Genomic DNA, 22,103 nt, shown 5'->3' with positions numbered 1-22,103 from the left:
GGACCTCCATTTTATTTTTTTTCCTATTAAAAAAAAGAGAGAATGTGCCTAAAAGTATATATATAATTTATAACAATACCACCTGTAAAAGCAGGTAGTTTTTCTTATCTTTTTGTAATAGAAGTTAAAAATCTGAGTTTGTCTCCATGGTCTATTATAATCAGTAAAAATCTCCAGCAGTTTATGCATATATTTTCTAAGTTAACTGGAGTTCACTTTGTTTGTAGTGGCCTTTCCAGGCTTTACTGTGCCATATATTTGTGGCTGAAACAGTGTTGTTAACAAACCAATGTTTTCAGTACTACTGAGCAGTTCTTACACAGCCTCAAGGCTGTCTCTCCAACCCTCCTCTCCCCAAAGACTGCTAGGCTGGGGTGGGAAGGAGGCTAGGAGAGAACAGAGCTGGCACAGCTGGCCTGAGCTCACCAAATAGCTAATCTACACTGAAACCCATCCAGTTCAGCAGCAACACCTGTGGCTAAGGGAGAGGATGGGGGTATTTCCCAAGCAACTGCTACTCATCCTGATGCCTTGTTTACCAGAGGGTGACTGGGAATCTGCCCACCTATGGGAAATAGTGAATAAATTCCCTTTTCTAGTTTGTTTGCAGTTACAGCTTTGCTTTCCTAATTGAGATTATCCAAACCATGAGCTTTTCATAGGTATTTTTCCTCCCTGTCCTGTTGTGAAGCACAAATGAGAGAGCAGCTGGATGGAGGTTGGGAAGTCAGGCAAGGTCAAAATACCATGGTGTTTGATGTATTCTATTTAAAAAAAAAAATCCATTCAAAGATAGATGTAGAAACTTGAGGAAAAACACTGGACTTGATGGTTACTGCCACACTTTTTTTCTTTTTTTACTCTGAGCTATATATAGTCCTTGGTGTAAAGGTATTTTGTCATTAAAAGGATGTATAGAGACAAAGTACACTACGGAATGATATTTTTCTTGGTATGATTACTGGCTGATTAGAACATAAAAAGTCAAATAGATTATAAATTGATGTTATAAGTTGTCTGTGTTGAAGGTGGAGAGACCAATGGCACCAGTCAGTTTGGTATAATTAATCCATCATCTAGTCTTCTGCAGTTGATGCTAACAGGTAAGCTAGCTTTGAGTTTCAAAGCAATTTTTTACCCAGTGATATAAATGCTCAGTGGGCAGAATTAATTTTCATGTTAGTAACAGTTCTATATATAAAGAGTCTGCAAAATGGTGTCCTCTTGGAATGGTTCTGTGCAGGGCTGGGAGCTGGACATCAGTGATAAAACTTGTGGGTCCCTTCCAGCTCGTGACAGTGATTGTGGTATATTGTTAGGACTGCAGAACTATCTGAATATGTTAGCTAAAACACTTGCTGAGAGTCCCAAGGACCAGGAAGTCTATTTTCTTCTTTACTGTGGTCTGGATAAACTTGAAAAGTGACAAAACTGTTTCCTTGTGTGTATACGATCATTTTCTGACACAGTAATGAGAAATGTTTACCTGTCTTGAAAGAAATTTTATGTGTTTCTATGCAATTTTTAAACCAGATTTTGGATGGTAAGGGACTTAACAGGATGGTAAGTTCTTCCTGCAACAGAAAGGACTAGATCCTTAGTGCTCTCTACACAGGAATGTTCATATCAATGATTGTAGAGCCTCTTTTGAATAGATACTATGATGCAGTTAAGTGGGCATGGTGGTATTTGTTAAAAGTTTGGATTTTAGGATCTTGGAGGTCTTTTCAAACATTTATGATTCTATGGTTGCAGATCCATCATTAAAGCAGCCTGTAAGCATAGACATTACTGTGAAAAGATAAAGCTATTGTTTCTTGTAAAGTTATTAAAACATCCTTCAAGATTTTACTGAATGTTCGGAAATGCATGGAGATTTATCTTTCTATTTATTGATACTCAATTAATGATAATAAATTAAATTAAAATTTCAATAAACTTCTGAATACATATTTGTAAAACAGACAAAATATTTTTGTCATCACTGCAGGAGAAAAAGGGGTGTCTGGAGATGCTGCTGTGAAATTTGTAAAGTTAGCTTTCAGCTATGAGGAGTGGAACGTGTTTTATTCTGCTCTTGAATTTGTTGATGATTTTCTTCAGGTAATCTGGATGTGATTGAGATGTTCTTTATTTAGTCTTTTCCTATGAGGGTAAGGAGTATTCAAAATACATATTTTAAATACCATTTTCTATGGTTTTCTTCCTCTCAATTAGGCTCAAGATGACCCAATATGGAAGAAAGCTGAAATAGAACTCAAACTTCTTACATTGATGCAACCTGTAGTATTCCCAGGAAAATTTGAATGTAGTTTCTCTATTAGTGATTATAATAGCAAAGAAGCCAGCACACATCAAGGTTCTGAAAAGACAATTAGAAGTGAGTGTTGTTCACATATAGTTGTGTTTGAATCTCAAATATTTTTGCAGCAAGAGGTTTTGTTAATTATTTAAAAACTATATAATATGGTTCATGCTGTGGTCTATAACAAAATGTAGTAATTGTGAAAATGCCACCTATTTTTTCCAGTTTTCATTTGTCAAAATGACTTTGTATGATTTCCCTTAAGTGGAAAATGCATAATGTATGTTAAACATGTCAAGTTATAAGCAAGGATGCAAAATTATTTAATGTTTTCAGACAAGTTTTCAGGGAAAAAGTGAAACAGATCTTCGGGGGTTTTTTGTCTGTTCTTATACTTAATTTATGCAAAATTTCTTTACATAGAAACAAGAAAAAACTTGTTAGAGCAACTTCAATTTAATTCTATGACAACAAAAAACCTGAATATATCTTGAAAACTTTTTGTTTCCTAAAAATAGAAATGCTCACTTTTCACAGAAGTGAATAAACTTGGAGTTATCTGTCCCCCTCTGAATTTACTGTTTCTTAGGCCATGTTATCTGCTGGCTTATATTAGTAAATCAGTTGACTCAGATATTTTCAAACTTAGGTTTTAAATTAGATGTAATGTCTTGCTTTTCCTTTCCACCCTTCTTGTATAAATGTTGAATGTAGAGGAATCCTTTAAGCCTGGAGATCCTTTTCATGATCTCATGATTTTGGCAACAACAGTGCTTTCCTGTGTCTCCACACCTAACCAGGTAATAACAGAATTTGAGGCATTTCTTCTCAATGTATCACTTAATCTGTAATGAATGCGTACAATTAAAGATCAAAGGAATGAATTGCATGACTAATGAACTGCAGTAATATAAAAAGTGAAAAAATGTACTTATGAATGTTATCAGTTAGTTATTTAAAAAATGGTTTAATTTAAAAAAATGTTACTTGAAAAATGTTTATTAGATATTAAATCTATTTGGAAGACCATAGGGCTGTTTGCATGTTTCAGCTAATCAAGCAGAGATCAAATTTCTTTATATATATGTTAGATTTAGGTGAGCAAATATGCTCAGCTATGGAAAACTCTTCTGCAATATTTATAGAAATGGGGGCAGTTACCCTAAGGAATGATAATGCCTTTTTAATAGTGCTATGTCTGCAATTTAAGGGAAATTCTCAGTGCAAAAAACTGAAACAAGCAGCAGCAACAACAAAACAAATGAGACTGGGACTCTGTGCTGTAATCTCCACTGAGATCTCCCCTTAATATGCTAGTGAGAGGGGAAGAAATGATAGTGCAATGTCCTCAGCACTAGCACTTACATTAAAATAGTTTGTGATCCAAAAGACTAAGGAAAATTTCTCCTTAGAAAAAACCTGCTCTGATAACATGGCACGTATCTTAATTGCAAAATTTATTTTAGCTATAATTTGAATATTGCCACAATTTGGATTTAACTGGAGCACACACATGTTTAGCTTTAGTGTAGCATATTTATTCAAAGTATCTTGCCTGTGAGGTACCCCACAGAAACCTTTAGATGTCATGATTTGTCAGTTTTTAATGTGACCTGTGTATGGAGGCAGATACCTGGATTTAAACTCTACTTTCCTGCAAATCTTCCTGATCTTCTGTCCCGAGAAGAAAGACAAATTTGCCCCTGATTAACAGAACAGTCACTATGGTGAAGTTAAATGATACATAGCTGATGCAACCTTGCAGCTTGCTGCCACCTAACCAGTGGCAAAAATAATTTTGATTTATTTACGTTTTTTCCATTTTTCTCTCCCCCCAGTTTTATTATCAGTATGCCATAAATCTTATGCTCAAACATATATGAAAGTATAGATAGTGAATATATCAGGTTTTACTGCACTGGAGATACTCGTTCAATTCTGCTGTAACTGGTGATAAAGATGTGTACTGATCCTTGCTCACTATTCAGAATGTGTTTGACACGCAGGTGGACTCTTGCCTTTTAAAATGTGTTAATTAGGAGTTAAAGTTTTGAATTTGTTAATTATTCTCTTTGCAAGATGTGGACAGGGTTTAACATCTCTTTCACTTGTTAGATATTTACAAATTTTTTTCTGTTGCTTGTTTATTTTTCACTGCTTCATCAGCTCAGATACGCCAACAGCCCGTGGAAGTACTCTGTCAAGCAAAATGAAACTATTAATTTAGATTTTTCTTCTGGAAATATTTAAATACTTTAATAAAAATAGTGTTTCTCCAGAATCTATTGATTTCAGTAATATAATTAATTTTAATTTTTGCTGAGACTGTTTGTGTACTGGGTTATTTGTGTATTTTGTGTGTTTATATGCTTACCTGTATCCACAGTTATATTGCTTTTTCTTTCCAGAATGTCCATCCTGGCAGAGAAATACTTGTTAATGCAGTAATGTGTTTGTGGCAGAAATGTAAACCAGAACTTCAGCAAATCCAAATGAGTGGAAGTGACTTCTTAGACTATATCCACAAACCCCGAGCTTACCAAGTACTCCTTCATTATAATGTATTTCTCTTAATGTGAATGCAGTCTCTTGTAGTAAAGGCAGTGAAATACTGGCATCCAGTCTAAGTACCTTTTCTTATGGTAAAATGCAGATAAATCTTCTTCAGAAATATGAATTATATATATGCTTCGAACACACTGTGCTCACATATGCCAGTACCAAAATATTCTCTTAGTCTTTTTGCAGTGAGGTAACTGACTGTCTGCCAGTGGGCCACCTTGGTAAGAAGCTAAGTTAGTGAAAACATTTGGGCAGGATGTAAGAAGAAGAATTTGAGATGTTGTGGCAGAAAATATCAGTGTTATTTCAAGGAAGCTCCTTAGACCAGTTGACCAAAGTGGCAAAAAAACTTATAACTTAAGACATGGGAGATGGGAGTCGATATTAGAATAGTATTGAGCCCACTGGATGGAGTCAAAGCCTCACCTTGAATTTATCCTGTGAGTGAGAGGCTCCTGGTGAAATGGGCTCTCTGGGCTGCCAGTTGGTGCTAACCAATCAGTTTCTGGAAGAGTTAATTTTGTGAATCTACATTGTAAAATTGTTCTGAGGTTCCCCAGAAGGTAGTATACAGTTATTTTCCTGTGTATGTACAACAGTAGCATTTGGGTCTCTTTTATTCTGAGTTTAAGTGGGAAGGTACGGTGATAAATGAGAGGCATGTAATCAAATCTACTGGGAGGCTTACTGCACTAGATCAAGGTATAAAAGCTATGGCTATAGAACATGCATGAAACTTTCCAAAAGGAATGGCAGGAATAATAATGTTCTAAAATAAAAAAAAAAAGTCTGCCGTCTAAAGAAACTGGGGCTATGGAGCAGTGTAAATTCAACATCTTAGTCTGGTGACATTTAAAAAAAGAAGCCAGATCCAGGAAAGGAGTTGTATGCATGCTTATGAATAATTTTAAACAATTTCAAGTGCAACACCCCTGTCTACCTCTGTAATACTTAAAGGTCTTCAAAAAATTGGGTTTATCTCCATCTTGATTATTGTTCTCCCCTGTTTCCCAATTTTTAGTGGGTTCATATACTCTGGATAATGAATGAAATAATTGAGAAGAGCAACATAGCAGACACTAATGTGATGTTTGCAGAGATAACCTTATGTCTAGCTGCAATATTGGAAAATGCAGCTGAACCTGCAAGTGAATCTGAGGAAAAAGGAGGTAAAACTTTCAGGAAAAACAGTATTTTCTTTCGAGAATGACTTTTAAGATTGGAACTTTTCTGAGCTGAAAACTGACTAACATATATTCAAAAAATATTGTAAAGAGACAGTTGAGAGTAGAGGAACTGTTTTTCACACAAAATGTCACCCATTATTGGAGCAAATGAAACCAGTTTCCCCAAGAATTTGTGATTTCTTTCCTTTACATTTCGAGTTCTACTGAAGTAACCCAATTTTGAATTGCATCTCTTATTTCTTGGTCTCCTCACAGGTCTTCTACGTGTCTCTTAGGCCCTTCAGAGTAGCCTCAGGTCACTGCTGTGTTCTCTGAATAAGGGCTAGGCAAAAGGCAGTATGTGCTGTGGCTCATTTGGAGCCTTCAAATACTGGTTGATTAGTTGCAAGCTAAACAAAAGGGAAATATATTGAGGTCATACTGAAGCTTTTTCATTTATTGGGTCATCGGTTTGGTTTTCTTCTCGACATATTCTTGGTTTTTGTATAGTAATTCAATTGTTTTTGAAGTTGAACTTGGCTGACATTACTGGGATATGCTCTTACAATCACATTAAAAAAAATTCCTTCCAAAACCTGACTAATACCGTAAAATAAGAATATTTAGACATACTTTAGAAGCGCTCTGTTGTGTATTTTGGAATATGAATCATAAATCTCATGTCTTAGAGTAACTAGAGAGTAAATGTTAAGGATCATATTAGACCATATCTAGAAACAGAAATTATAATAGTTTTGTACTTTTGGATATAAAAGAATCTTGGGAATTTACTATTTGTTATTAAGATAGAGTAGGTATTGTTTTTGATGGTATTATGAAAATCCTAAGGTTCTCAGGGAGACTAAATGAGTCTTCATTGTAGCACCCCTTCTTTTTCATTCAGTTTCAATATGCCTTTTGGGAGAAAAAGCTGAATAGATAGGTCAAAACAGGCTGACAGTCAAGCACATGATTGTGCTGAAAAGAACTTGTTTACTGAATGAAACTGAATGAAAACAAATTTTATTTTTGATGAGGAAGAGACAATGAACAAGCAAAAGCAAGCATACGAAAGTGGCACAAGGAGTGACTACAAGGTGGTGTTCCTCTAAAAGGGCAAAAAAAAATTATTTCAGCAAAGAAATGAAATGAGAGGGTTTAACCAAGAACTAAAAAATTGTTTTCTCTTGTTTTGAAGAGTGAAACTGTAAGTTTGAATGTTTCTTCATAAATGAAAGTAATTTAAACAATCAAAGCAAACTTTAAAAGGGTAATAATACTACTAGAAGAAATATTAAAATTAAGTAGCATCTATCCTAATAAAATTCTTATTCTTAAAAATTCTTTTATAAGTGAAATTAACTGTGAATTAGATAATAATTGATTTGAATTGATTTCAAAATGGAGAATTGATATGAATGATACAAAAATATGAGGAACTACAAGATGAGTCCTAGTTTCATTAGTTTGGACATGGCATGGATATGAAATATATGGTGCCTTTAAAATACAACAGTATTGGCTAATAATATCCTGTATAACTGTACATACATGGCTGTGTGTCTAAGCCCCAGAAAGCTCTTCAAGAAATATCATTACCTTTCCTAGTCAAACACTGAAGAATAGAATTACTGCCAGACTCCAAAATTAGCAATAGGGCTGATCAAATGGTGCTAAACTTTTCTGGATTTGTTTGGTTTTCACTTCTTATTTTCTTTTTATAAAAAAGGAGGAAGTGCTTCTCTTTTACAAGACGAAACCTGTGATATGCCTGAAATACTGATGGTAATGTCCAATTTATCTTCATTTCTACACTGATTTTGAATAGAATAAGAATACTTCTGCTTGAAGCTTTTAATATGATTTTATATTTAGTTTTACAAAGATTAAATGTTTCATGCAATCCTATTCATGCAGAGGAAAAAAGTGAAGATATTTTTTCGAATTAAATAAAATTTGAAAATTTTTCCTGAGTCTTTTTTATCAATCCTTTCTGGAAGAGATTGCATTTGAAAGGTTTTTTTACAGCATAAGCATAATGATTTCCACTGTATACCTTTCTTTTTATGCCAAAAAAAAGGTATAGTACCAGCCTTAAATGGTTTAATGGCACATTTTATTAAGATGGTAGAAGTTTTAGTCCTTGCTTAATTTAGGAAAATATTTTGGGTTGTGTTTTTGCTTCCTTCTTTTTGTAAAGGCCATGTGGAATAGATGAAACATTCTGAATGTCCTTGCTTCGTTCAGCACTTTGCAGAATGGTCCAATCAAATGACTTACTAAAGCATGTTAAGGATGAATGATATGTGTTAGCCTGAGGGTTCAGGAGTGTCAGTCATATGTCTTAATGCTTACACACATGGACAGTGACAGTCTGCTTAAAGGTGGTGTTTCCTGTAAAAGCTGTTTTCTTAATGGGGTTTAATGGAATACTGATGATCTGCAAATATTATGTTTTCAATTTAATTCTTTAAGTTTGGTTTCATTCTGCTATAAGCTAACTGTGAGTAATTTTTTATTTTTTGTTGAGCTGAAGGAAAATCAGTCCTACTTGACATTTAAAACATTGATATTAGTACATTAAAGTATGGGGAGCAGTACCTATGTCAAGATTATCTGACAGTTTTAAACTTCAAAACCTTTAAAGAGAAGTGCATTACTTTTGATAGACTGTATTATAGTTTTTACTGTTATCTAAGGAAATGTGTTTATATGGGTTTTCATTTCAGAAAATGCCTGCAGAACAATTACAAATTGCTTATGAAATTCTTGAAAAAGCAATTAATGCCATGAACACATGTCGGTTAATGACCCTTTTACCAGATGGAAAGTCGATATTTGACAACTGCTGTACAAAGGTAAAGTTTACAAAAAGCTATGCTGCAATAAAACCTATCAGTAATATATTGTATTTTGACGACACAAACTTCATATTTTCTTCATACTTAGAAATCTTAGCACTATCAAATGTACCTCATCTTCCTGACTCGTGTGAGAAAGAATGCAAAAAATACATCTCTGTGTATTAGTTTGTGTTGTAGTTTAACCCCAGCTGGCAACTGAGCCCCACGCAGCTGCTCACCCAGTCTCTCACAGTGTCCTGGAGGAAAGGTAAAAGCCAGAAAACTAGTGAGTTTTATCTTGTGGGTTGAGATAAGGACAGTTTAGTGGGGAAAGCAAAAACTATGCACACAGACAAGGCAAAACAAAGAATTAATTTTCCACTTCCTACAGGCAGCCAACTCCAGGAGTCCCCATCACATGTAGCTTGGGTGACTTGGGAAGACAAATGCTGTCACTCAAACATCCACCGCTCCCTCCTTCCCCGAGGTTTAAGTACTGACCATGATGTTGTATGGGCTGGAATATCCCTTTGGTCAGTGGGATCACCTGCCCTGCTTGTGCCTCCTCCCAACCCCTTGTGCCTCCTCAGCTTGCTCTTTGGTGGGGTGGTGTGAGAAGCAGTGCTGTCACAGCCTTGATGCTGTGTGAGCACTGCTCATCAGTAATGAAGACATCCCTGGCATTATCAACACTAACCAACACAAATCCAATCCACTGCATTGTACCAGCTGCTGTGAAGAAAACTAGCTCTGCTTAAGCCAAAGCCAGCACAAGTTGCAAGAGCATTTTTCTCTTTCAGAAATTAACTCTTTTAGGCTTTCTTTAACATTTTATTTTGAAATAATTACAACATATAGATTTCTTATATAAAATAAGAACAGAAATCCTGTTCATAATTATTGCTTGCAACTGTTTATTATTAAAATCAATTTTTGCTCTTGATGTGAGTTCAGTTTTTCTAATTCTCATTCTATATCAATATATTTGTTTTGTGGATTGGTAGCAGAGTAAAATATAGTTTTTGCAGTTTTCTCTTTATTATTGATCCAGTTTTCTATTGATTCTCATATTTTGTCTAGTTCTCTTTGTCCATTATCCGTGCTCTGTCTGTCTGGTCACTCTCCTTTCCATGCTTTCTTGACGGACTGCGTATTACACAAATATGACAAATTTCAGTGTTTGTCAGTTTACTGAAATAATAAAAATATCAATAAAAATGCATTAAGCTAAGTAGTGAAAGTTTGTATTTGCTTAATTGCCACTTCCTATTTGTTAGGTGTATTCAAATGATCAGAGTTTGAATTCTGTATTGGGATGTGACAGTGATAAAACAGGAACAGATAATGGTTTTGTGACAGATTTACACTTGGAGCTCATTCAGGCCCAACATCGAGTAGCAGTGAAACTTCTTAAAATTACACAAGGTAGGTTTCAGTAAGGTTAAATAATCTTCATAGCTTGATTAGGGTATTTTTGCTAATGTATTCTGTAGTACTAAGAAATAAAGGAGTATCTCCTTTCTGGAGAGGAGCTGATGTTGGGCAGTTTTTATGCCACATGTAGACAGAAATAAGGTACTGCATTTGCAGAATTTAGATTTACAGTATACTAGTCTTCAACTTCCACTCAACCAATGGGAGTTAAACTTTGCTGCTAGTAATGGATTCCATTGCTAGATGGTTGTTGTAGTTTAGTTATAATGTTAACTTTTTACAGTGCCAGTGAAGAAAAACTGGGGGATGTTCTGTAGATTTAATTGTTTTTTAATGCTAATTCTCTCTGCAGAGAATGGCTTGAATATTTTATTCAGTGGTCTTCTTGAAGTTCTACTCCTGTAAAGTTGTTTCTGTATCTTTCCAGTTGGCATATACTCCACTCTTGCCAAATGGCTTTTGGAAAAAACTCAGCTTGCTCTTTTTTAAATTAATATCTATTATTAGTTTTCCACTGCAGAGCTGCACTGTGCCCTGCTCTGTATGATCAAACAAAACCTCTCTTTTTCTATGGTGTTAAGTTAGACAGGAGGGTGGAATATTTTAAGTGGCATGATCTGTACAAGAAATTCTATTTGACCCAAAGGAAAGAACATGAGATGGAGCAGAGCTTTACTGTAAAACTACATATTAGCCTCTCACTCAATTGTTTGCAATAGCATTATCAAAATAACTCAGTATTTCCTTCCCACACAGATGCTCAAGTTGTTGGCAGAAGTCTTAAATCTAGTAAGTCTCGTGAGAAAAATATTGAAGATTTCCAATATTTATCAGGTAAGACTTATTACTCAAGATTTTAGAAGTAGAATAAATTATTGCCACTGTTTTATAAATGTCTTTAAATATCTGTTTTATAGAGGAACTTATAATGAAAAAAATTAAAAGGAATAAGCTATCCAGAGCAATCTTTTTGATGCAAAAGGCTGCACAAAAGTTCCCTGAAGACTTAACTACTACTTCCCAAACGCAGCTACTGGAGGTAATAAGAAAATCCTTATGATAGAGATTGTTTACCATTTGCACAGTTTTTCATGTTCTTGTAATTAAGACACATAATACTACTTCTCATAAAAGCTTGAAAAATGGAAGGAACTTGAGGGTCATTGTGTGGTTTTCACTTCTATTGTCAATTTCTTTTCCTGAGAAATTTCAAAGAATAAAGTGATCTTAAAACAAGGAAAGAGTACATCCCCAAATTTTGTGGATACATGCTAATTTCAGGAAGTCTGAGAGAAGATAAGATCTTACCTTCTACACTTTATTTCCTGGATTTTGCAGTTAGGAGCCTATACCTTGCCAAAATGTCATTCAGGTTTCCTTACTGCAACCTTTGATATTGTTCTTTTCCCAGGTTCTCTGAGTCTTCTTAAAATGCTTTAGCTGGTGGTGATGGCATGGACTTTATTTTATTCTTTCTGAAAAAAAAAAAGTTTAGATATTGGGATTTTGGAATCTATTTGAGCTAAAAGCAGGGTCTTACTGGTTCATTTAAGTCTCTTGAAATAAATGAGAGTATTTCCATTGACCTTTGTGCCAGCATTTGTACATAAAAATTGCTTGCTCATCAACAGGGCTTGAAATTTCTTTATAGCCTGTGCAACAGATAACAGAATGTGCCATTTTCACTGTATAATATAGAAAAGATTATTCAAAATAAGAATTTACTAGATATTGTTTTTCTTTTATATGCTACGAAATTGGAAGCATGATAAGTAGTAAATGTATGTATTACATCAGAATAATGCAAAAACTGGATCAGAAAATGCATACATAAAAAAATCTCTCATATATTTGTAAAATATATGTTATTTATGACTGTAATAAATATATCAGATGTTGTGATATGGTATGGATGTTGTAACTGTATTCACCAGTGAAGACTTAGAAGCAATTCCCAAGAAGCATCTGGTTATCCCAAGCAAACATTTACCAAGCTCTTACACTGACCTTCACTGCATTTTACTTCTGTGCATTTTTCACCAAGAAAGATTTACATATGTCTGCAGGTAGTTGCCAGAAATTACCAGAATTTATTTTCTCTGGACAAACTTAGCATGGTCTTTTTTGATATTTGTTTTATGATGAAATATTTAATTATATGCTCAGTTAATTTTCCTGCTTGAAGTGGATGGTGCTTACTTAATAAACAGCAAATCCATACTTTTATTTTCATGCTTTTTTTTATTGTAGAGTTTTTATAGAATTTCTTGCATATTCTGGTCTTTTCTCCTGTAATCAGCACAATATGCTACAAATCTGTTTTTATTATGTAGCAAAGCAGGAAGCAGTTGATTTTATTTTGAGAGGCATACAAATAACCATTTCTCATGCAGTAAACTGAGTAGATTCTCAGATCTTGTCCTCAGATAAGGATGAGTCCATGATACTTTTAATTAAAAATTGTATTGTAGGACTGCTTACCATGGAAAAGTATAGTTTTTAAGGAAGCAATGAAGCTTCAAACTACTGATTGAAAAAGTTGAATGGTTGTGTGATGGAAAGAGTCATTCCATATCTCGTTCTTTATCTTATATCCTTCCTGTAATGTGTCCCACTAGGGTGGATGCAATCCTAATCTAAATGGTGAGGGAACAGGGTGGAGTGGTAGGTCTGTGAAAATGATTAACTATGCAAAAGTCTATGTTAAATCTTATATCCCTGTTTCACTCATTTCACCATAAACCTGTAATATTTTCATAATGTTTGGACAGGAGATTCCAGGCTTACTCAGTCTGTGATCTGACCCACTATGGTATCTTCTAGATAAATGTATGAGGACAGAAATAGGGAACTGTTAAGGTGCAAGCTTATAGGATTTTCAGTGAATTACCAATAACTTGAAATATTTTTAAGATTTTGTCTTTCAGACTTAGCTCAGCCTCAATCCTTGGTCCAGTGTAGGGTACTAAAAGGTTTCAAATAAAATTTCTACTTGTAGGAATATGTTGTTTCTTGTCTCTACACAAAATGTAATACTTGTTCCTCTCTGTGAGTTGGCCTTTTTGGCTTTGATATGCACTGAACAGCTGCCACAAGTAAAGATAAAATACTAAGTTCTTAATATTAGATTTCCAAGTTAAGTTTCTCTTGAACTGGCAGTGAAATCAAGGTGAAGAAACCTACCAATTTGCTCTTCAGTCAAGTTAGCAAAATGTGTAGCCTTGATTTCCAACCAAATGGCCACATAATGACTGGATGTAGGGTGTCACCTCATCTTTGACAGCTGACTGTCAGTCAGCTTTCAGCTGTCTACAGGTAAGGGAAAAATGGCTTAGCCCTACTTTTTCTGGACCCACATTCTCCTTTTTCTTTATTTGTAGACTTTATTTTTTCCCCTCTGTTTTTGAAGTACAGAAAATTCAGTCTAACTGCTTCCACAGTTCCTCTAGAAGTTCCGCAGATTAACTTTCCAGCTCTCTCTTAAACAGGAGTTGATATATTTTTTGTTTCTTTTTGGAGTTAACCACTGGCTGGCACTAATTTCTTATCAGCATTATATGTGATCACTTTCTTTTTTCCTATTGGTTCTTCCAAAATTGGATATGCTTGCTTCATGGGTAACCCTGCATTCTCTAATAATGAAATTAATCTGCATATATAAGCTCACACAAAGTACCGTTCATCCTCATTTAAGATGTAGGATAATATGAAAAGCTACTGAAAATTTTCTACATAGCAGTGAAATTTTCTATGACAATTTGAAAATAATGTATAAAATTAAAATCTGTCTGTTATATTTTAATAGTTTTCTCTTCTGTTTTAATTTCATTAATAGGAAGCACTAACTTTAATTGAGCAAGTTGAAGCTGAACAAAGTGCATTGTATCGCAGTCTCAAAGAAGCTATGAGCAGCAAGAAAAAAATCAAGACTCCTCCTCCTCCTCTGTTACTTTCTAGATCACATTGCTCCATGACATTTAAACCAGCCCCATTTGAATCAGATATTCAGGTAATGTTTTTCATGATGGCTGCATAAGAAATAACTAAAGCATACACAAGAGAAAAAGTTGTTTCAACAGTGCTATACCAACACATTTTTCTTTGCTCCAGAGAGGATTATGTTATTCTGACTTAATTAAGTATCCCTTTTTTTTTTTCCTCTGTGTGTCAGTTTTCCTCTGTGACTCACTATTTTGATCTTCACATTTGCATGAGACTTTCTTAATCTCGTGCATCGTGTCCCTTGGTACTTCTGTTGTTTAATACTTACTTATTCCACTTATCAAAAGCTCATTTTCCTGCTTAGGGGTTGGTGTACCCTGGCTGCTCTCTGAAGAGAGGCAAGACTGTTGCATCATGTGATGCAAAAAAATACCACACTGAAGTCTGTTAATGAAGTGTTGAAGTTACATAGTTCAAGGTGGAAATAATCCACTCTCTGTGGAACATGTAGAGTCACAGAACTATGTGGATTGTAGGGGGTATTCGGAGAGGTCTCTTACCCCACCTTCTGCTTGAAGTAGGGTTGGCTGTGAGACTAAACCAGTTTGCTCAGAGCTTTATGCAGTCAGTTCTGAAAACTTCCAAGACTGGAGAGAGCTTCTCTGGGAAGTGTTCTGACAGGGCAACATGTTAATGGAAAACTTTTCTTATGTACAGTTGGAGTCTCCCTTGCTTCAATTTAGGTCTACTGTTTTTCCTTCTCCTACCATGCACTACTGTGAAAAATAAATGGCATCTACTCCTCTCCCTTCCTTGGCTAATCAAGTAATTTTATCACAGAGGCCAGTCATGGTGTTCAGCCCTGATTTGCCCTTGGTAAATCCCTTCTGACAGATCTAAATCACCTTACTCACCTTACCTTGTCCAGAAAGGATTCAAACAGGCTGAACTATGAAAAATACGCAAGCTGGAGTTTTTGTGAGAGAGAAATTTTCATAGTGATTTTTCAAGCTTCTTCAAAATAATCATGTATATACACCCAGTAGAAACTCATATCTTATTAATAGTGGTAAGAATGTTTCTGTGAACAGTTGTTTCATAACCTGCAGTTTTATTAGTAAATATAAAATATTTTAATTAGGGAAAAGTTTATAATTTTTATTATACTGAATCTAAAATAAAATAAAAGACCCCCAGCCTTTAAAGTTTGGTAGTTTATTTGTTTTAGTATATGTTCAAACTTCATTTCGTTTGATATAGGAGAGTGAATGAAGCATCTTGGGCCGCTAGATGGCGAAGTGTGATTATTATTCTTATAATTTGAGCTCAGTCTAGAAGAAATTTTTTTTCTGAAGTTAACACATAGCTGTTGATCAGACAGGGAACTTCTACTTTATTGTAGAAGTTATTAACTGAATTCTTAGGATTTAGTTAGTTTCTTAGGATAAATGTGTGACTAGGATTTAATTAGACATATGTAGTTCTTGTACTAGGAGTCAAAATACCTGTGAAATTTTCAGATCTCAAGGCTCATTTGCTGAAAATAATCTCCTCAGTTTCAATAACACCTTGTGAAAAATAGTCAACAGAGAAACACCAACAAATGTCATCATTTAGACTTCTGTAAGGCCTTTGATACAGTCCCACATGACTTGTGGATCTCCAGATTGAGGAGAGATGGATTTGATGGATGAATAACCATTCAGTGGATAAGGAATTGCCTGGATGGACACAGCCAGAGTTGTAGTCCATGGCTCTGTGTCCAGGTAGTGGATAGTGATGAGTGGAGTCCCTCAGAGCTCACTCTTGGGACTGATGCTCTTCAGTATCCACATTGATGACAGACAGTGAGATCAAGTGCAGCCTCAGCAGGTTTGATGACAGGAAGCTGAGCTTTGCAGTTGACACTACAGAAGGAAAGGATGCCATGCCTGCATTTCTTTTGCTTGATTTTAAGAATCCGTCTTCAAGTAGTTTGCTAAATCAGAGCCCAGTGCCAACTTTAGAAGAATACCATTGCAGGGATCAAATAATGGATCTAGGTGACTTTAAATCTGTGAGCTGTAGAATATGTGCTTTGGGATAGCTTTGAGGAATAGGGTAACTCAAGGTGGGGTTAGGATAATGGAGAATCATCTGCTTTTATTGCCACTAGTAGTAGTTTTTCCAGCTAAATTAATTAATTTATGCTTTTAGTGCACTAGACTATACTTTTTTATAACTAAGATGAGATTTTTTGCAGAGACTGTTTACACAAAATTTGTACCTTCTACATTGGGCAAAAACTGGAAATAATACTGTGCAACTAATTTTGTTCTCATTTTCTTCAAAGGTTTCATGGTACTGTATTTTGGGCTCTGTAGCAGGAGGAAGTAATACCAAAGTAAGGTTAAATAGCAATAAACTTCAAAATTCAGGAGAACAGGTAAGACATAGGTAAAACTTGTTTAGGTAATTCTCTCTTCCTCTAAAAAACCCAACTGTCTAAATCTTTCTATCAGACGCATTTTTAAAAATCCTATTACTGGCTAAACCTTTGACAAACTCTTCTTCCAGTAATCTTTTTTGAATAAGAAATTAAATTAGTTAAAAGCTTCAAGTTAAACAAATCTGAACCTTGTTTTAACTGTGTTTTTTTGAGTGATATCTAAGAGAGGCAAAAATAAAATAACGTATATGAAGTATTTCTAGAGTGTGCTTCAGACACTATTCTTCCCAGGGATTAAAAAAAAGAGAAGTTCTAAACAGATAAAATGTATTACTCTTCTTAATTGTATTACTTCTATCAGCTATTTCTTCTAAACAAGACATTGCCTTATTTAATTCTGGCACCATGGTAACATACCTTTTTCAATAACCTTCACATTCAGACACAGTTTATTTCTAGGTTCATGCTCTTTCCCTTTCATTCTGGGAGCATGTGGTCTGGTGAATCATCCCACACATCTTTAATTACTTATGACTGATCATGGTGACTGTGTTGGTACTCCTATGTTATTTGTTCATTACAATTTGACATTTATTTTTTTTTTTATTTTTGGTTTGGCTTTGCATTTTTAGGTAGTTTCTTTTCCCCCCTTTGCATCACGTTGTGGTGTTTCTGTGCAGACTGAGAAAGTTCTGGTTTTCATTCACTCATGCCTGCTGTTGTGTTGTCCTCCTCTATGACAACATACAATGAACCATCCAAATATTGTGCATTTTATGGTTTAAGAAAGGAGCAAGAAAGCTTCAGCATGTCTTCTTCAGCAGATTTTTCTTTAGTCTAACACCTCATTGATCACTTCAGTGTTCATTTTTATATCTGAAAGTATGAAGAGTTCTGTTCTTTGCAGGGCAGGTCTCATGAGCTTTGTGACAGAAGAATGATCTCCACCTCTTTTTGCCTGATGTTTCAGGCTTTCCTGGCTTTGTAAACAAGATATACACTGACACTGATAGACTTGTTTTTGGTGATGGTGAAGGAATTTTCCCCTTTGCACCTCTTTCCCTGCCTCCTCTCCTTAAAGGACAGTGTATGAAAAGAGAAGGTGTGTGTAGGTACTGGCAGTAGAAGCTTTGAGGTTATTCCTGGTGCTCTGATCATCAAATCCACAAAACCAAGCTTCCTGTGATGTTTAGCAAGTTAGTTTCAATATTCCGTCCCATATCAGGTGAATTAAGTGTTTGCTGGTTGACTTTCACCCCACTGCCAGCTGTGTTTTCTGTGATTTTTTTGTTGTGCATCCAAGCCACTGACCGTCTTAGCTCTGACAGGCACTGGAGACACATAAACCTGAGGTTAACCATGTACCTCTGCAATGGGACTGCTGTTTGCTTTAGGATATGCTTTTGCAAAATGCTGATCTACAAAGTCTCTGTCTGCTGACTCCAAGAAAGAAGTTTAGAGTTCTTGGAGATTGAATGGTCTATCAACTTAGCATAAAGGGATGTTGCAGACTGTTGTACACTTACTTCTGGTCTGCTGGTTCAGGCTTCAGCCCCAGCATCTGAGGGGATTTCAGTTGTTCAGAGGTCTCCTTATGAAGGACAGGCTGTTTGAATAAAAGCATTGTGTTGATGCTGCATTATGATGATCTCAAGTTATCCTTCCATCACTGGCACTTGTCTCTTGTTTCAAGATCCTTGAAATCTTCAAATCTTCCTTGTGTAAGTCAGCTTGGTCACAGAAAGGAAAGTGACAGAAAGGAAAATCCTCTTAGGAGTGAGCCATGACATTCAAGTGCAGGTATACAATGACTTGAAGGGAAAGTTAAGATCTTGGAAATAATGTTGTTTGCTTCACAGACTCCAAAGTGCTGTTAATGGTGCTGTAAGGAGCAGAGATATAGCTGCCTGTATCTGATACAGGAAGGTGGCATATTTGAAGGAGAGCAGTATGGTCTTAGTCTGGAAGCACAGCTCAGGGACAGAATGTTTGAGCTCAGTGCCTGCAAGCATGGGCGATCACTGTGTGAATGTTCAAATGGATACAAGTATCTTAGAAAAACATCCGGTCCTGGTACTTAACTGTTCCCTTAGGTTATGTACACATCAGCATTCCAAAGAAAACGGATGCTTTTTTTAACCTATCATTTCACTGTTTTCTCATCATTTTCAAGAATTTAATACGAGGATCTAGTACATGGCATGCTGTTGATCTGGATTGTACTTTGACTGTATCCAAGACCATTAAATAGTTTGTTTTATAATATAAGTTAAAATTTGAGATTTGTTTTTGGTATGTACAGTGAGTGTAACTAGAGAAATGTTTTTATTGGTAGATACCGGCGGATGGGAAAATTCTCTTAGAAGTGCAAGGGTTAGATGCCAATGAAAAATACGTATTTGCTGTCGCAGCATATTCTTCAGATGGAAAACTTATTGGGGATGCTGTTGGGCAAATGACTAAGCCAATCCTTGCCTATCCACCCCTTTCTGCTACTACTGTTCGAGCATATCTAACTCAGGTAGGGTTAGAATATGATAACGGACACCTGCTTTCATTTGGTTGTTATTACTTGTTTTCAGTGGTTGTTCTAAAACTGCATCTGGTAACAGCTTGAGACCTTCTTGCCAAAAACTTGATAAGCACAAGTCACAATTTTAACATAAAAATAATATATCTAAGTAAGTTGATTAATTCAAAATTATCAGAAATGTCAGGTTAAGTGGAAAGGACTCAGTTTTCTTACCCATCTGTGTTTTACAGTCTTCATTTAACATATTTTTTGTTTTATAAATTAGATTTTTCATTTTTGTAGTTGAGACTAAGTACTAGAAATTATCTTTTTAGTCATGATGGAATAAAAAATGTTATTGAACTTAGCAGGTATCAAAGCAAACCATTTTCATATTGAAATTAGTTTTGTCGTATCTTGTGAAAGACTACAAAGGTTGTCAGATCATTATAATTTTTCTGTGTTCTTACTAAAGGATATTTAAAACAGATTGTGACACAGAGAAAAGTGAAATTGTCTAGCCCTATAGATAGATCATGGGGAACAGTTAGAAGCTTTCCTAAAATATTCCAGTGCAAGATGCATTCACATGAATTTATGCCTACTTACTTGGCTTAGTTTACATCCCGTTATGCAGAAGGGCATTCTGCAGTATTAGCAAAAGAAAAATGAACCTAGATGAATTCATATGCCTTCAAAAGCTGCAGCACAGTGCCTGTAAAGTTTTCCACACAGGGCTGTTAGATGGATCAGCAGTCAAGGAACTCCTTTGCTTTCTCTGATGCTAAATCTGAAGCACTTTAATATTAGTAGACTCCAATTGTTGCTGCAAGTCTTTTATTCTAACTGTGTCAGAATATTCTTGGAGAAATGGTAAATTTACATGTTGTGGGGAGTTTTGAAACCTTATTTATCCTAAAATTTTATCTGGCTTGGTAATTTCATGAGCATGTCAACTCACTGCTTGTTTGTTTTGTAGGTAGCCTATCAGACGGGCAACTTTAAATTAGCCAGAGCAGCATTTTCACCCATGTGGGATTACTTTGTTTCAGACTCTTCTCCACTGCCTCCCAATGCAGCTGTCATTTCTGCAAGTAGTAATTTGACTATATCTGAAAAAAGGTAAAACAGGATGTTAGATAATGAATTAACTATTATTTTAATTATTTTCTTATTATAGATGTACACAGTTTATTTCAAAGAGTTCTAGGTTGTGGAATTTTTTTCTTGTGATAAGAAAAATGCTGTGCAAAAATTTATAATTAGCAGAGGATTTTTATTATTTATGGAACTGCTAACATTTGCACACCTAATTCTTTATAATGGCTGTTTTCTTAAGATAATTGTGAAATATTTCTAAAGTGGGTACTAGTTTTGTGTGATGCATTTTCATATGCAAAATGTATCATATGCACTGGGTTTTGACTTACCAATTAAGGGAGCAATAGATCTCAGAAATTGTGAACATTTTGTCAAGAACACCAGCCAAAATAGGTAAATGATAGCTAATTTTGTTTTGAAGTGGCTATGTAATATACCAATAACCTTTGCATATGCTAAAGGGCTTTAGAGATATTTAAAATTAATAATTTTATGAAAAAATTTCAGACATTCAATCATAATTATATAAGTTTTTCATAGCCCAGCTAGAAATTTTGTGGTTATGTTTACTCAAATTCAATCCAGGTTCGGAAATACATCAAAACTGAATTTGCTCCCAGATAAAATAAATTTTTATGAATTAATACACATGAAATATTATAAAAATTGTTTTATATGTAAATCAGCTATTTGATAATGAATTAACATCCAATATAACTAAATAAAAATTATCAACTTCACTGTCTGCCAATCAAGTGCCAGCACATACAAATGTATCAAGGGTCTTGATGTTCCGTGCCATAGACATAGCAACACTTGGGATTTACACACAGCCTGTGGACTGCATTGATGCTGGCAGATAATCACTATACATCCTATTTCATGGCTATGTGGGTTTTTTTAATCTATCCCTGGCCTAGGCAACAAAGTAGGAATAGTCATTGTGCTGTTTTCTGCAATTCTTTTGTCATTACTGGTTTTTTCGTAAGCAATTTTTTTTAACACATCCAGCTCTAGAGATAACATTGTAATGAGTCAATTTTCACATAAATCAGATGAAGACGGGAAGTTCTAAGCAGCTGTGCAAAGCAGTTTCAGGGGTTTTGCTTTTCTGATGGTTTGGCCAAGCCTCTTTATTTTTTTTTTTTTTTCAATTAACATAGAAGATTCTCACAGCTGTGGTTGGTACCAGGCAGTTTCAGTTTTATTGAGTAGCTGGTAAGAAATTGAACTCGTTAAAGGGACAGCAGAGGGAGCCTGAAGAAAAGGAAACCTGTGTTTCCAGCCAGCAGCCCTGGTGGTGGTATCTTGGCAATGTCAAGTGTGTAAATGTAACTGTCTATTTGATCTTCCTTCTCGAGTTTCAGGCTCTTTCAGGAAATACAATCGAGGAGAAGAAGGAATTTATTTCTTCAAAAAAAACTTCAAAACCATAGGATTTTTCCTGAACCAAAAATATTAAAAAAATAGAGCAAGTACAAATGTCCCTCTGTTCCCAGGGGAGGGAAAAAAAACCAAAACAAAACAAAAAATATCTTAACAGAAAAGCAGGCAAAAGAAAAGAGATTATTTTGAGACTTGTAATACAAGACATAAATGTTGTAAAGGAGTCTATTACTAATACTTAGTAATGGACTTCACAATTGTGTGTATCGTTGTCAGATTACAGAAGAACAATGTGCAAAAGGAGACAGTGAAAATAAATAAGCTATAGCATCTGAAGTTTTCAAAGACAGTTCAAAATTAGTTTCATTGGATTAGATAATGCAAATAAGGAAAAAGGTATCTTAGATTAGTAGAAAGTGGATAG

General features: G+C 35.1%; 1 protein-coding gene across 1 annotated transcript in view; it reads left to right on the top strand.

Moving 5' to 3' along the window:
* CFAP54 (cilia and flagella associated protein 54) overlaps positions 1-22,103 on the top strand; it is a 101,381-nt gene that overhangs the window by 16,684 nt on the left and 62,594 nt on the right. The window contains exons 10-24 of the mRNA XM_062492356.1: positions 1,029-1,103; positions 1,991-2,103; positions 2,218-2,380; positions 3,020-3,105; positions 4,714-4,848; positions 5,889-6,036; positions 7,763-7,818; positions 8,763-8,891; positions 10,154-10,301; positions 11,067-11,144; positions 11,228-11,349; positions 14,146-14,319; positions 16,585-16,677; positions 19,016-19,201; positions 20,172-20,314. Of these exons, the coding sequence (XP_062348340.1) occupies positions 1,029-1,103; positions 1,991-2,103; positions 2,218-2,380; positions 3,020-3,105; positions 4,714-4,848; positions 5,889-6,036; positions 7,763-7,818; positions 8,763-8,891; positions 10,154-10,301; positions 11,067-11,144; positions 11,228-11,349; positions 14,146-14,319; positions 16,585-16,677; positions 19,016-19,201; positions 20,172-20,314 (1,849 nt within the window). The remainder of the gene's footprint in view (positions 1-1,028; positions 1,104-1,990; positions 2,104-2,217; positions 2,381-3,019; positions 3,106-4,713; positions 4,849-5,888; positions 6,037-7,762; positions 7,819-8,762; positions 8,892-10,153; positions 10,302-11,066; positions 11,145-11,227; positions 11,350-14,145; positions 14,320-16,584; positions 16,678-19,015; positions 19,202-20,171; positions 20,315-22,103) is intronic.

This window comes from Cinclus cinclus, chromosome 4, assembly GCF_963662255.1.
Source record: "Cinclus cinclus chromosome 4, bCinCin1.1, whole genome shotgun sequence".
NCBI classification, from domain to species: Eukaryota; Metazoa; Chordata; class Aves; order Passeriformes; family Cinclidae; genus Cinclus; species Cinclus cinclus.
The sequence above is the reverse complement of the archived record's forward strand: the minus strand, read 5'-3'. Positions and strand labels throughout refer to the sequence as shown.